Below are 14423 nucleotides of genomic sequence, written 5' to 3' on the forward strand. Positions count from 1 at the left end.
AAAAATCATGAGATATGCAGAGATAAGTATGCCTTTACACCAAGAAAAGAACAAAAAATGGGTCAATAGAGAAACACTTAAAGGAAGCACAGACACTGGATGCAGAGTTTATTTTTTTATTTTTATTTTTTTTTATTTTTTGACAGGCAGAGTGGACAGTGAGAAAGAGAGACAGAGAGAAAGGTCTTCCTTTTGCCGTTGGTTCACCCTCCAATGGCCGCCACGCTGCGGCCGGTGCACTGCGCTGATCCGATGGCAGGAGCCAGGTACTTATCCTGGTCTCCCATGGGGTGCAGGGCCCAAGCACCTGGGCCATCCTCCACTGCACTTCCTGGCCACAGCAGAGAGCTGGCCTGGAAGAGGGGCAACCGGGACAGAATCCGGCGCCCCGACCAGGACTAGCATGCTGCTGTCTTTTGGATATTAGCTTGGATGGGAAATGTCCCCCAAGGACCACGTATTAAAGGAAACACTAGGTTCCAGGGTGGTGCAGACTTTGAGGAAAAATTAATAGAAGGCCCTTAGATCATTGGGGTTGCCATCTCAGAAGTTAGTTTTTAACGAGAGGGTTGTTATTAAAACCCACATTTGGGCCCAATTTCTATCTCTGCTTCCTGGCTCACTGTGCAATCCTTCCTCTTCAAGGACTTCCTTATTGCCATCTGCTGCCTTCATCAGATGCCACACCAACAGGGCCATCTGATCTTTTTACTTGAACTTCTCATGTTGTGCGCTAAATAATCCTTTTCTTTCCATATATTTAGTTGCCTCAGTAATCCAAACTGGTCTTTCAGTTCTACAAATGCTTTGATTTCAAGAGCACTATTCTATTCCTTTGGTTTGGACACTTCATTTTTTTCTAAGCTTAGCTAACTTCAACTCATTCTTCAGGGTCTAGTACAACACTTTCTCAGAGAACTTTTCTTCGATTCCTCTATGTACCACACTGCAAGTATTCCATTTCAGTTGTCTTTGTAGTACACTTATCATCTCCATGCTGGTATAACAGCCAGTAAAGATTGGTTACCCACTAATTATTTCTAAGATCTCTTCCAACTTTAAAATTATAAAATTATATAATTATATTCTACGCTGTGTTTTTAACTCAGTCCTGCAAATCAATAAACTAATGAGATAGCCTACTCATGTGGACTTTAAACAGAAAAAGGTAAGGAAACAGTCATCTTACTTTAGTCAATGCCTTAACTGATATGTAAATCAACTGACCACTTTCTACTTGTAGCTGCTGAATCAGTTTTCCAGTCTCTTGAAGGAGAAACAAATACATAAATCAAAATGCAAAGACACTATGGCTTTGCAGTATGAGAAAACATTTGGAAACTTTAGGAAACATTTTATTTCAGATACAACTATTTCAATATTCACAGGATTAAAGATTACACCACGGATATGAAATCAGATTAAGAATAGGTTATTTTCTTTTTGTTTGTGAAAACTATGGCCAGTTGAAAAAAAAGGCATTTTTTTATCATGGTTGGCTTTCTTTTTCATACAAGCATTATTCGGAATGAGTGAGTCAGCTGCAAACAGTATTTGTGGACACAGAAATTTAAAACATGTACAAACCACTAGAATTATCCTGGAATTCAGGCAACTGGAGGTTTTTCTTCATATGATTCAGGATCAAATAACTCAGTTTTTTTTACGGTTGAGAATTCTAAATGTACCAATCATCCAAAATGTGTCCAGTCATCTAGGAATTCCAACAGGTGGTATTGTGAAATCTAATTCCTCAAAGTAAATTTGCTTTCCCTGGCCTAGACCATGCATTCTCAAAAAAGTGTGAAAATTTGTTTTGGGAGAGGGAGAAATGAAGGAAAATCTCATACCCTTCATGCATAAATCACAGAAACACATACAACATTTAAACAGATAATCAGGACATTAACATTTTATGTGGAGGGAGAATCAGGCAAAATATTCCTAAAGATTGTTTAAGGGTGGCCATTGGAGGGTGAACCAACGGCAAAGGAAGACCTTTCTCTGTCTCTCTCTGTCCACTCTGCCTGTCAAAAAAATTAAAAAATAAAATAATAAATTAAAAAAAAGTTATTTATTTCGAAAGGCAGAGTTACAGAGAGCACTTCCATATTCTGATTCATTCAACAAATGCCATTGTGGCATCAGGGCTGGGCCAGGCCCAAGTCAGACGCCTAGAACTCCATCCTGGCCTTCCGCATGAATGGCAGGGGCCCAAGTACTGGGGCCATCTTCCTGCTGTCCCAAATGTATTAGGCTGCTGGCTCTGAAGTCAAGCAGCCAGCACTTGAACTGGTGCTTACATGATATGCTGGTGTCCACAGGCATTGGTTTAACCCATTGCACTCTCATTTCATCTGGAACCTGACGCAGAGCAAGGATTTCAACTAATCCTTTCAATAAGGGATCCAAGTGTCTCAAGGGGCAGCTTAACCACTGTGCCAAACACCTGCCCTTTGAGTTCTCATTTTAGATTACATTTGATGCACATTGCTTTTCTTTTGTCCTAGAAGTTCCAAAATAATGTAGTAAACAGACTGGTTTTACATAATTGATGATTACAGCTATGATTAACAAGCTATTTATACAAAACGCTTATCATTAAGCACCTTATTTTCAATCAAGTGATAGCGAAAATTTTACGTACCAACTATTCTATTTTTTTTAAGGAAGACTTACTGTTTATTTGAAAGGCAGGGTGACAGAAAGGGAGAGACACACATGTACACACACACACATAGATAAAAGAAGAGTGAGAGCAAGCACAAGCAGTTATCTTCCATCTGCTGGTTCACTCCCCAAAAGGCTGCACTAGTTGGGGTTAGGCCAGGCCAAACCCAGGAGCCAGGAACTCTATGAGAGTCTCCCACATGTGTGGCAGGTAATCAAATATTTAAGCCATCTTCTGCTGCTTCCCAAGCACATATGCATAGAGCTCCCTTGGATGCAGAGTAGCCAGCACTCAAATATGGCACATGAGTGTCTCAAGAGGCAGCTCAGACCATTGTACCACAAGGCTCACCCTAGATACAAATTATTCTGAATCTCAAATGTTAAAATGAAAATACAAACTAGACAGCAATCATCTGCTGTTTCATAATACAAATGATTATTCTTTAATCCTAGTTATCATTTCTCTTCTTTTAATCTTTTTTTTTTTTTTTTTTTTGACAGGCAGAGTGGACAGTGAGAGAGAGAGAGAGAGAGAGAGAGAGAGAGAAAGGTCTTCCTTTGCCGTTGGTTCACCCTCCAATGGCCGCCGCGGCCAGCACACCGCGCTGATCCGATGACAGGAGCCAGGTGCTTCTCCTGGTCTCCCATGGGGTGCAGGGCCCAAGCACTTGGGCCATCCTCCACTGCACTCCCGGGCCACAGCAGAGAGCTGGCCTGGAAGAGGGGCAACCGGGACAGAATCCGGCGCCCCAACCGGGACTAGAACCCGGTGTGCCGGCGCCGCTAGGCGGAGGATTAGCCTGTTGAGCCGTGGCGCCGGCCTCTCTTCTTTTAATCTTAAAAATGGCAGGACAAAAGGACTACATCTTTTGTGTAAACTTAATGACAAAAGTGTCTGAACAGATTGGGGGTTGGGGACATATGGCTGGTGGATCATATGAGGCCTATACAGTCACTTGGTCTGGCCCTACTAATGCCAATTGCATATGGAACTCGAAATTTAATAGATCTACATCAGGTTCATTTTTAATGATTTTGTATGGCCCACAAATGATGTCATAAATATCCCTCGGCTGAATAGGTTTACCACTCCTAGAATAGATTAAGAAAGTATGACTGAAGTTTCTCCTACTTAATACTGTCTTTAATGTGCTTTAAATTGGAGGTAGTAATGTGTAGCAAAATGGATGAAGGGGCAAACAACTGAAACAACTATTATTGCAGGTATTTAAATGTTAGGAATTGCTAGGGCCAGCGCCGTGGCGCACTAGGTTAATCCTCCGCCTGCGGTGCCAGCATCCCACATGGGCGCCAGATTCTGTCCCCGTTACTCCTCTTCCAATCCAGCTCTTTGCTGTGGTCTGGGAAAGCAGGGCCCCTGCACCCGCATGGGAGACCAGGAAGAAGCACCTGGCTCCTGGCTTCAGATCAGTACAGCCCTGGTCGTTGCGGCCATTTAGGGGAGTGAACCAACGGAAGGAAGACCTTTCTCTCTGTCTCTCTCATTGTCTGTAATTCTACCTATCAAACAAATAAATAAAATCTTAAAAAAAAAAAGTTAGGAATTGCTATGCCAGGGATCTGAGTTCCCTTCATCCTATTTGTAGAAAGTAAAAAAGAGAGCAGCCTGAAACAAGTGATAGGAAAAATATTTCATAAATTCTTCTAGTTTCCTAGAAATGAGTAGTTTAATGTCCTTGAAAAATGTAACTAAAAAAAAAAAAAGTAACTCTCAGAAAGAATTAACTTACAGTGCTTCGTATTACTCGATCCACAAGTAACAGAGACAAGCTCTCTGTCCATAAAGAAATCATGATCTTCTAGAAGTCCTAAGATAAACAAATGAGTGCAATGCAAACCAAGTGATAAGAGTGACTGACTTTAAGCAAAGATAGGTGCAAGAAAAATTACTACTAGGGCTGGCAGAAATTATGCAATGTTTCAAGGAGGAGGAGGAGAGTCCTACTAAAGTGGTTGGAAATCCCAAAGAAGGGGATGGAAACCACATATGCAGAACACACTTGGGAACATACCTAACTGGATGTAGCACAAGGTGTATCAAGCAACAGCTGGAGACATAACAGCAAAGGCAGATTAGTTAAGCACTATGAAAAGCTTTAGTAAATGTCAGCAATGCGTACACATACTATTGAAGGGACTGTCATGATCACAGTTGCACTTTTGTAAACGTTTATGAAATATCTACTTAGTGATATAGAAGTGCCAGTCCTGGTCCTATTCGTGCTCAAACTCGTTCTTCACCCTTGGCCTCCTACATACTGTACGACAGGAAGTCTGAATCCATTAAGGTCATGTTTCCCAGCCTCCCATGTCAGCAGGCTTCTTGCTGTAAATGAGAAGGAAGTACTAGTGGGAAGTTGGAAGGCAAGAGGAAGAGGCCACAGTTTTTTCCCTTCCCAAACCCACTCTGCCTTGACAGATGCGCCCCCAGGACTATGCTCCCTCATCACACAAGTCTGCTCATCTTCTACACAGTTGTTCCCACTACTGCATCTCTCCTCATCCTTCTGTGGCAGCTTCCAGCTGATGCCAACCTCTGAGCTGCCTGTCCGGCTTCCTAGCTTTTCCATCACCAGTATAACCAGTTACCTCATTAAATCCATCCATGTCAAACACTCAGATTGTGTTTTTTTCCTGACTCAGAGAGTGGCAAACCTATTTAGAAAAAAGGAGAAAATCCTGGCTCCTTCACCCATAAAAATTGTCCCCTTCTGCACATAAACCTTTTAGATACAACTCGTGAAGCTTTTCCATCAATCCAAGATTAAGAATACTGAATAGTACAAGATGTTAGTTTCAGTTTGGGAAGATGGAAAATCCTAAAGCTAGATAGTGGTGATGGTTGTAGAATAATGTGAGTGTACTTAATGCCACAAAACTGTTTAAAAATGGCAAAAGTGGTAAATTTGGTTATGTATATTTTACAAAAAAAAAAAAAAAAAAGCTAAAAACTAAATAGCCACAAAAGGGAGTTAAGGAAAAGTACTAGCTACACTTGATGGAAGAGGTTTCAGATCATGTTTAATCTGAATCTTGAATATAAATGTATTAGGATGACAAGAAGGAGACCACATAAAAATATTTGGAGAAATATCAAGTAGACTGGTATGCCTAGAGCAGAAGGCAAATATTAAGATGATAAATCAAGCAGGAGAGGCAGGCAAGATCAATTCTGGAGTACTTGGACATAATGATGAATACTAAACTAGTGGGTCAGAGACAAAATACTACTTCGAAGTATTTTGTCCTGTACAATATTTTTTAAAATTCCAGTAAGGCCAGATGGTAGCTGCAGCTGAGCAGCAAGGGTTGCTTCAATGTGAGTGCAGTGTGCTGCACAGTGAAAAGTAGGTAGACAAGTAGAGCAATCAAATAAAATTCACAGTAATTTGATTCAGTGTGACTTCTGAAAGTGTGAAATCGTCTTAGAATGTGAAGTTGGGGTCCAGGAAAGTGTTTGAGCGGTATGTATTTAACAGTAAAAAAAAAAACCCCAATCTAATTGATCTGAACACACACACACACACACACAAAATACTCCTTTCTGCTTAGTCACTGGCTCAGTATTTGGAACTCATTAGGCACCCAAATTTTTCTGCAAATACATTTTGAAGAGGCCAACAAAAGGAGAGGGGCTGAAGATGGGGAGGGAATGATGATAGGGTAATAAGCAAATAATAAAATTGTTGTTATGGGAAGCCATGACAAAACTCTGTAAGAGAAATCATGGAAGACAAATTGGTAGAATCCTTGGCAGTGAAAATAGAACAACAAAAAATTTTAGGATAAGAAAACAATGATTCTGGAATTCTTATCCATTAAAAGACAAGTAGGAAGTCAAACAGAGCAGCTGGTTTCTGGAGAAAGAATACCCACAAGTTGGATGGGTATTATCACAACTAAAAAAAAAAATCATACTGCTCTCTTAAGTCTTTTTTAACTGGGGGTGATCTGCCTCCCATTGGGCACACTATTAATATACACAGACACTTCTCTCAAGTGGGCAGGGGGACATCTTACTGGCCTCTAGGGCACGGAGGCCAGGAATGCTGCTAAATACCCCACAATGTTTGAGTACACTACAACTCACCATGACAAGAATTATCCAGCTCAAAAGGTCAATAGTGCTGAGAGTGAGAAACGTTTGACTATGATTACTGAAACTCAACTGGATTACCAAATGGCTAACACTCAAACTTCTTAAATGAGATGCATGGAGGAAATAACAAAGCATGTGAACCTATACTGTGAAAGCCTACTTCTTGCAACTTACATATAAGCCTAAAAAATTTAACAGTTACAAGATAGCCAAATTTTAATAAACATCAGATATAGATGCAGGTTGTGTTGATATTCAATTCTGATAACGTGAGCAAAGATTAACCAAACATTAACAAAATATTAAACTTCAATCATTCGTTTTCCCAAAAGTGGATGGTGGAACCATTTCCGCCTAATGTTTCCTGCAAAATATTCTTATCAAGAGCCCTACACAAACACCATTTTTAGGCCACAGGGTGGAGTACTTTTAAAGAAGACAAATGAGGTTTCCAAACAATAAAATAATGGTAGTACTGGTTGTGGACAGTACGGGACGATGATCACAGATGTATACCATTTACTTTTAGAGATGTCAGGTATCTAAATCATTGGCCCCGTTTTTGAGCTTAAGTGGCTCTCGTTGCTAGCAGTACAATCTTCTTTATTCTTTGAAGGGACAAACAATAACAAAAAAACCGTCTCCCACACAGACAATACACCCTGACAGACAAGTGGCACAAATGGAGGAAAAGCTAACTAGGGCGAGAAAACGTTCAGCTGGAAGGCACTTCCCTTCCGTAACTGTTCGCTCATCAAAGCAATAGGAATTGCAGCTGCTTTCAAATTTGCAATTGGCATTTCAACCCTCTACACGGGAGGACGTCCTGCCGGGAGGATGGAGGAGGAGGACCACCCCCACTCGTCCCAAATCCGGAGTTCTAAGGGTTATGAGAAAGACGTCACGAAGGTCTTTCTACAAAGCTGGGTGGCCGGGAAGTCCTTATTTGTCCTATTTTGGTCTCAGCTCTGACAAGGGAAAGTACGCGCAAGGTTGAAGACGACGAAGTCCGCCCCGTCACGTAGACAACTCTCTTTCAGGGGTCCCAGTGAAGTGTGCAGGCCTGACTTTCCCTCCGAATCCGGGCCTCAGGTGTTGCCCTCCGAGCTTCTCTCCGGCTCTCCCCTAGACAAACAGCCCGAGCAGGAGAGCATCCACACACAACGAGGCGTACGCGACCAGGGCCAGCGAGCGACGGAAAATCACAGCCAGTCCGAACTTGCAAGCGGGGAAGCAAAACCCCAAGGCTGCCCCACCAAGAGAAAGGCTTTAGCTCCGAAGCGCCTTCCCTCCTTCTCTGCCTGGCCCAGTAACCCTCCCGCCAGCGTCCGCGCTTACCCAATACTAGCCGGGCAACGTCCGAGGGTAACAGCATGATCGACGCCGCAGAACGAACCACAATAAGAGACGAGACGCAGGTACAGAGAAACACAGCGACAGCTCCTACGCCGCATCTCCCGGTTCCAGTGGCGGCACTGAACCCGCGGCAATTTGTCCCGCCTCTTTCGCTCCACGGCAGCCAATGGCTTCCGCCAGAGAAAGAAAGGCGCCGAAATGAAACCCGCCTCCGTTCTCCTTGGAACTGCCGTCACTTCCGCCCTCAGAGTTGGAGGGGTGGGGCCGGAGAGCGTGAAGGGGCGGGGTGCGAGCGCCGGAGCAGCAGCCAGAGGGCGGGCGACTGACACAGAGTCGCTAGCCATTGGTGGGCAGCGCGCAGGCGCGTTTCCGCAGACGAGCAGAATGTTTTGGGGGTGCGCAGTGTTGGGCGACGGAAAGCGCGTGATACTTGTGCGCATGAGCAGAGTGTGCTCTGTGGCCTGTTAGCGCTTTCTTCCGAGAGGACGCTGCGAGTTCACGCGGCGTTTGAACCGGAAGCGGGGAAAGCTGCGGGGATAACGGAGTGTGGAAGCTGTGGCAACCGGAGGTGGCGAGAGGAGCTGGGGGATCCGTGCTGCAAGCCGCCGCCGGCACTGCCTGGGCCGTCAGAGTCTAGCGGTAGGGGTGCGGAGCCACGCAGTGACTTGTGTATTTACAGAACTGAGTCGTATTGGACCCAGTCTGTCCTTTTCCCCCGACTCCTAATCCCACGCGCTCTTTCAGAGCGGCCCGTGAGCGCTCTCTCCCTCGTTATTCTCGCTGCTGCTGCGGCTACTCACCGCACTCCCTCCGAGCCCCCTGCGGCGTTATCCTTGAACTTCCTTTTAAGTCTTCTGAATTGAGTTCTCCTTTCTCCGCGTCTGCTTCTCCCGTGCCCTTAGGGTTCAGATTCAACTAGGCGATTGGAGTAGTTACCTTTTTTTTTTTTTTTTAACCTCGTGTCATAATTGGTACTTTTAGTTAGCGAGCATTTAGTGAGATTTTAACTATAGCCTCGTGGTTAAGAATGTAGGTTCTGGAATCACAGTACCGAGTTCGAATTCTGCCAGCTGTTTGACATCTTCCTTGGAAAATTACGTGAGGTAATCCTTCCCTGTGGTGAGCCCTGCAGAGCTGTTTTCCCAGGTGCAGATAATTAACTACACTGCAAGGTGGATAATGTTCTAGAAGAGCAGTTACAGGTCCTGTGGAAACTCGGCCTGGAAGAAACACTTTAGTTTGCCGGGAGCCCTTGCAGTATCTAAACTGCCTTAGGGGATAGTAGGAACTTTCCAAACAGAAAGAAACTTACCTGTAAAAGGCACATGGTAGAAGGTTCTTGAAGATCAGGGGTGAGATCTAGTATTGAAAGAAATAGGTTCGGGGAGTTTTCAGTATGTTTAGGTCACAGGAATGAATGAGACCAAGGAGATAAGGATGCTGCTTGAAGTGGGAAGGGAAGAAATATCGAAAGAGACTTATGGAGCAATCATAAAGGAAGGGAATTCATTCTGATAACTGTTAACGTGGTGACTGGCTGTGTTCCAGGTGCTTTGCTAAACATGCACCTGCATGCTTACAACAAGTTTTTGGGGTAGATGCTAGTATTGTTTTTATCATTAAGGTTTGGACACATGAGCTAACTTGCTCTGGCTGGATTAATACACATTGACTACAGAGCCAAGAATTGCATGCCAAGGACAAAGTTATTTCTAGGAGGATGGAATGGGCATCATTGTCAACGTTCTGCAAAGGGATTAAGCTGGTTAATAACAACGAATATTGAATGCGCCGGTGCAGAGCCTGTTATTTAGGAAATTTGTGTTGTTTCTGTGGAATATGAATGAATCGTAGGTAGTCTGGATTAATGTATAAGTGGGGTTTGTCTTTATCTGGTGATACTTTTACTCTGACTGGCTCGTCTCCACCTCCTCCAACCTAACATACTCTTTTCCATCTTAGTGCCCTGGCGTTGTGCAAGATTACTTCCCTCAAATGTCAGTTCTTCAGCTCTTTATATGATTGGCACTGGTTTATTCAGATCTTGACTTTCTTTTTATACCTTCCTTTGAGATGTTTCCTTATAATTTATCTAAAATGGTCCTCTCTACTGGTTTTTTCTATTATTGTTTAAGTATTAGTTTCTTTCTATTATTGTTTAAGTATTGCTTTCTTTGAGGCAAAGATGAAAGCAAGTATTCTAAGATGTCCTAAATTTAATTACACAGCTAGAGAGTGGAGAGGAGAGAGAAGTTAGTCAGCTACCAGTTTTGGCCAATCAAAACAAAAAAAAACTGCTCGATGTCCTGAATGCATGTTGAAATTTTAACTCCAAGGCCATCAAGGCAATCCCAACTGATTAGGAATAGCTAAATACTTAGAGACTGCCTTCCTGCCTTTTAGTTGTACTGCCACTCTTCTCTATATAGGCTCATTATAAACAGTTTATACTTTCTTTTTCCCAAACTTTGAGTATAAAATATTTTGGTTTTTTAGATCCAGCAAAAAAACCTTTCAGACAGCTCTCTGCTGGTGGTTACAGGAGCTTCTAGACCACTCCTTTTTTCTGGCTAGTTTCTGTAATTGCTCCCAAAACCCTTTTATTTCAGAGTATTCTTCGTATTCTTCAGGTTTTTTTTTTTTTTTTTTTTTTTTTTTTAATTTGAAAGAGTTACAGAGAGAGAGAGAGGTCTTCTATCTGCTGGTTCACTCCCCAGATGGTCACAACGGCCGGAGCAGCACCCATCCAAAGCCAGGAGCCTCTTCTGGGTCTCCCACGTTGGGTACAGGGGCCCAAGGACCTGGGCCATCTTCTACTGCTATCCCAGGCCATAGCAGAGAGCTGGTTCGGAAGAGGAGCAGCTGGGATTAGAACCTGTGCCCATATGGGATGCCAGTGCTTCAGGCCAGGGCTTTAACCTACTGCCCCAAAGCGCCGGCCCCTAATATCCTTCAGTTTTAAGAATTTGGTTTTTAACAGTATACATCACATTTTGGAATTATGCATTGATTTATCAGTTTGTTTATTTTCTACCTCTAGGTAGAATTTCATGAAAGCAGGATTTATATGTTTCATTGATTTGTCTAGCTGTCCCTGATATAGTACCTTGAGCACAGTAGTACATAGTAAATATTGTTTGTATCAATGAATGAATATCTTCTGTTTATTTATTTATTTTTTTCATTTTTTATTTTTTGCCAGACAGAGAGAGAGACAGAGAGAAAGGTCTTCCTTCCGTTGGTTCACTCTTCTAATGGTCGCTCCGGCCAGCACTGCGCCAATCCGAAACCAGGAGCTGGGTACTTCCTTCTGGTCTCCCATGCTAGTGCAGGGCCCAAGCACTTGGGCCATCCTCCACTGCCCTCCTGGGCCACAGCAGAGAGCTGGACTGGAAGAGGAGCAACTGGGAGTAGTACCCGGCGCCCCAACCAGGACTAGAACCGGGGTGCCAGCGCTGCAGGCAGAGGATTAGTCAAGTGAGCCACGGCGCCGACCCTATCTTCTGTGTATTTTGATAGTACTGAACTATTTTGTTTCCTTTAAAATAATCAATATTTAAGAAACTAGAGAGAAGAGTAAATTTGGAAAAGCCATAGCTTGAAATAATAAAGGCAGATTTAGGGCTTCCTGTTAGTGGAAGTGTCACATGTTCAGTAAATGTGCATTTTTTTTCTTATATTGCATCTTTGTATATTTGGAAATTAAGTTGCCTACCCTTAAGGTTCTTTGGATATTGCTGTTATTTTCATTGGTTAGAACACCAGTTTCATTTTCCAAATTGACTCAGTCAAAGGAACTTTAATCTCAGAAATAGGAAAATTCCTAAATAAAACTTAAAGGAATGGAAAAATAAAAAACGGGTCCTTGTCCTCAAGAATGATGCAGACAAGTGAAGAAGACTATCATGTACATAAAAACCTGTTATCTACAGTAGAATGAAGTGGAAGTTGGAAAAGTGGTAACAGTTCAGAAGAACCAATGAGTACAAATGGAGAAGAGAATTACAACTGTCTACCAATCAGTTGGGCAGTCTTTTGGGGGAACTTTGCACGCACTGAGTGTTTTAAGTAGGGTAATTTTGTAGGAGGGATTTCTACCTTTGTAGGGAAATGGAGCATGGTCTCAGTTTCTCCCAGTTTTGAGATTGCATAAGATTGTGTAGGGGCAGATAAACATACTTGATCTTGAAAGATTGAGTAGATTCAGATGAATAAATGGGAGGAGAACTTTCTCCAACTTTTTTTTATAAAGATTTATTTATTTATTTTGAAAGAGTTACACACAGAGAGAAGGAGAGGCAGAGAGAGAGGTCTTCCATCCACTGGTTCATTCCCCAATTAGCCACAACGGCCAGAGCTGCACCGATCCGAAAGCCAGGAGCTTTCTCCGGGTCTCCCATGTGGGTGCAGGGGCCCAAGGACTTGGGACATATTCTACTGCTTTGCCAGGCCATAGCAGAGAACTGGATTGGATTTAGAGCAGCCAGGACTCGAACCATCACCCATATGGGATGCTGGCACTGCAGGTGGCGGCTTTACCTGCTACGCCACAGCACTGGCCCCCCCAACTTTTAATTTTTTTAAAATTTTATTTGAAAGTCAGATAGGGAGACAGAGAACCTACATCAGCTGGTTCATTCCCCAGGTGCCTGCAACAGCCAGGAGGAGGCCTGGAACTGAATCTGGATCTTCCACGTAGATTACAGGGATGATTGCCTGTTGTCTCCCATGGTGCATGTGCATTAGCAGGAAGCTGGATCAGAAGCAGAGCAGCTGAGACTCCAACCTGGTACTCTGATATGGGATGCTGCCATCCCAAGTACCGATGTAACCATTGTTCAATATGCATATCCCCTACCCTGCCATTTTTTGAGATGTTTGTGTGTGTGTGTGTATAATGTACATACATATAACAAAATGAAGCTGCTTTGTGTAAAGGGTTAGGCAGAAGCAGTAAAGCAGAATGCTGTTGGGAAAATTTTTTAAAGATTATATTAAAAGAAGATTTGACTATATTAAAAAACCTAAAAGAAGGAGAGCTACTGCAATGTAATCAAAGAATGGTATCATAAAGTTGACCTTTGTATTTACAAGGGACATCACGATAGGAAATAATTTCCTTTTAAACCAGGAATATAATTTCCATCCTAATTTGAACCATAATGCTAGTTGAGATGTAAGTGCTGGGCAAGGCTTACTAACTCTGATAATTTCCTACATATCATTTTGGCAGAGCAAAATGACAAGTCAAAGTTTTTTCTTAAGATTATTTATTTCAAAGAATTAGAAAGGGAGAGGTAGATGTCTTCGATATGCTGGTTCACTCCCAAGTTGGACTCAACGGCTGGGGCTGGGCAAGACTGAAGCCAGGTGTATCTTCCTGGTCTCCCATTGGTTAGCAGGGGCCCAAGTACTTGGGCTATCTTCTGCTTTTCCCAGACCATTATCAAGGAGATGGATCGGAAGTGGAGCAGCCAGGACCCAAACCGGCACCCTTATAGGATTCTGTCATCCTGGTGATGGCTTTACTTGCTGTGTCATAATGCCTTCATGCAAAGATCCTTTTTGTTAAAAGAAAATTTATTTGAAAGAGTTACAGAGAGGTGGAGGCAGAGGTCTTCCATCTGCTGGTTTACTCCCCAAATGGCTGCAACAGCCGAAGCTGAGCTGGTCCAAAGCCAGGAGCCAGGAGCTGCCGGCTGGAGCTTTAACCCGTTGTGCCACAGCACCGGCCCTGCAAACGTCCTTTTAAATAGTTCATTGTAAACATTAAGCTATCAAGTGGTCTTTGCCTTATTTTTTTTCTGGCTCTTTTCTATTCATCTCTGTCTCAATTTAAGTGTCATGTTTCTTAGGTCCCAGTGTAGTAAAGCAAATTATACTTGTGTTTTTATCCTTGTGCCAGAAAAAAAAACCTTTTTGTGTTGAAACAAATATATTCTAAACTTCATATTAAACATTGAAATGTTAAGAAAAGTTATTATGCCTTTTGTCACAGTGTACCTGTTATTGTACTGTTAGGTATAACTATATACTAATACCAAAATGTAAAATAATTTTTATATGTATGTATTTTACAGATAATAATGTGTGTTCTGGAACTCTGAGCCATGAGTCTAGCACTTAATGATCTGCTTATTTGCTGCCGTCATCTTGAACATGATAGAGCTACAGAACGAAGGGTGATAAATTACCTATTTAATCTTTACTTTAAATTTAATCTTTATTTGAAACAAGTGTGTGACTGTTAGCCCATTATATTCATTTTTTTCAT

The 14423-nt window shown here is 42.6% G+C and overlaps 2 protein-coding genes across 7 annotated transcripts in view; one reads left to right on the top strand and one right to left on the bottom strand.

Annotated features, from left to right (window-relative positions):
- Positions 1 to 8351, bottom strand: part of NPAT (nuclear protein, coactivator of histone transcription) — a 53370-nt gene extending 45019 nt beyond the window's left edge. Inside the window, exon 1 of one of the 2 annotated variants that reach the window (XM_008261842.4) lies at positions 8132 to 8351. In XM_008261842.4, coding sequence (XP_008260064.4) covers positions 8132 to 8168 — 37 coding nt within the window. In that variant the 5' untranslated portion in view covers positions 8169 to 8351. The remainder of the gene's footprint in view (positions 1 to 8131) is intronic. The other variant, XM_051849722.2, reaches the window with a different exon arrangement.
- A 169-nt stretch (positions 8352 to 8520) lies between these two features.
- The window catches only part of ATM (ATM serine/threonine kinase), a 154485-nt gene continuing 148582 nt past the window's right edge, over positions 8521 to 14423 (top strand). For 3 of the 5 annotated variants that reach the window (XM_008261832.4, XM_051819896.2, XM_051819897.2), the window contains exons 1-2: positions 8536 to 8788; positions 14230 to 14331. In XM_008261832.4, coding sequence (XP_008260054.1) covers positions 14260 to 14331 — 72 coding nt within the window. In that variant the 5' untranslated portion in view covers positions 8536 to 8788; positions 14230 to 14259. Of the gene's footprint in view, positions 9253 to 11351; positions 11627 to 14229; positions 14332 to 14423 lie in introns of all 5 variants that reach the window. The other 2 variants (XM_070077809.1, XM_051819893.2) reach the window with 2 other exon arrangements.

Source organism: Oryctolagus cuniculus, chromosome 1 (assembly GCF_964237555.1).
Source record: "Oryctolagus cuniculus chromosome 1, mOryCun1.1, whole genome shotgun sequence".
NCBI classification, from domain to species: domain Eukaryota; kingdom Metazoa; phylum Chordata; class Mammalia; order Lagomorpha; family Leporidae; genus Oryctolagus; species Oryctolagus cuniculus.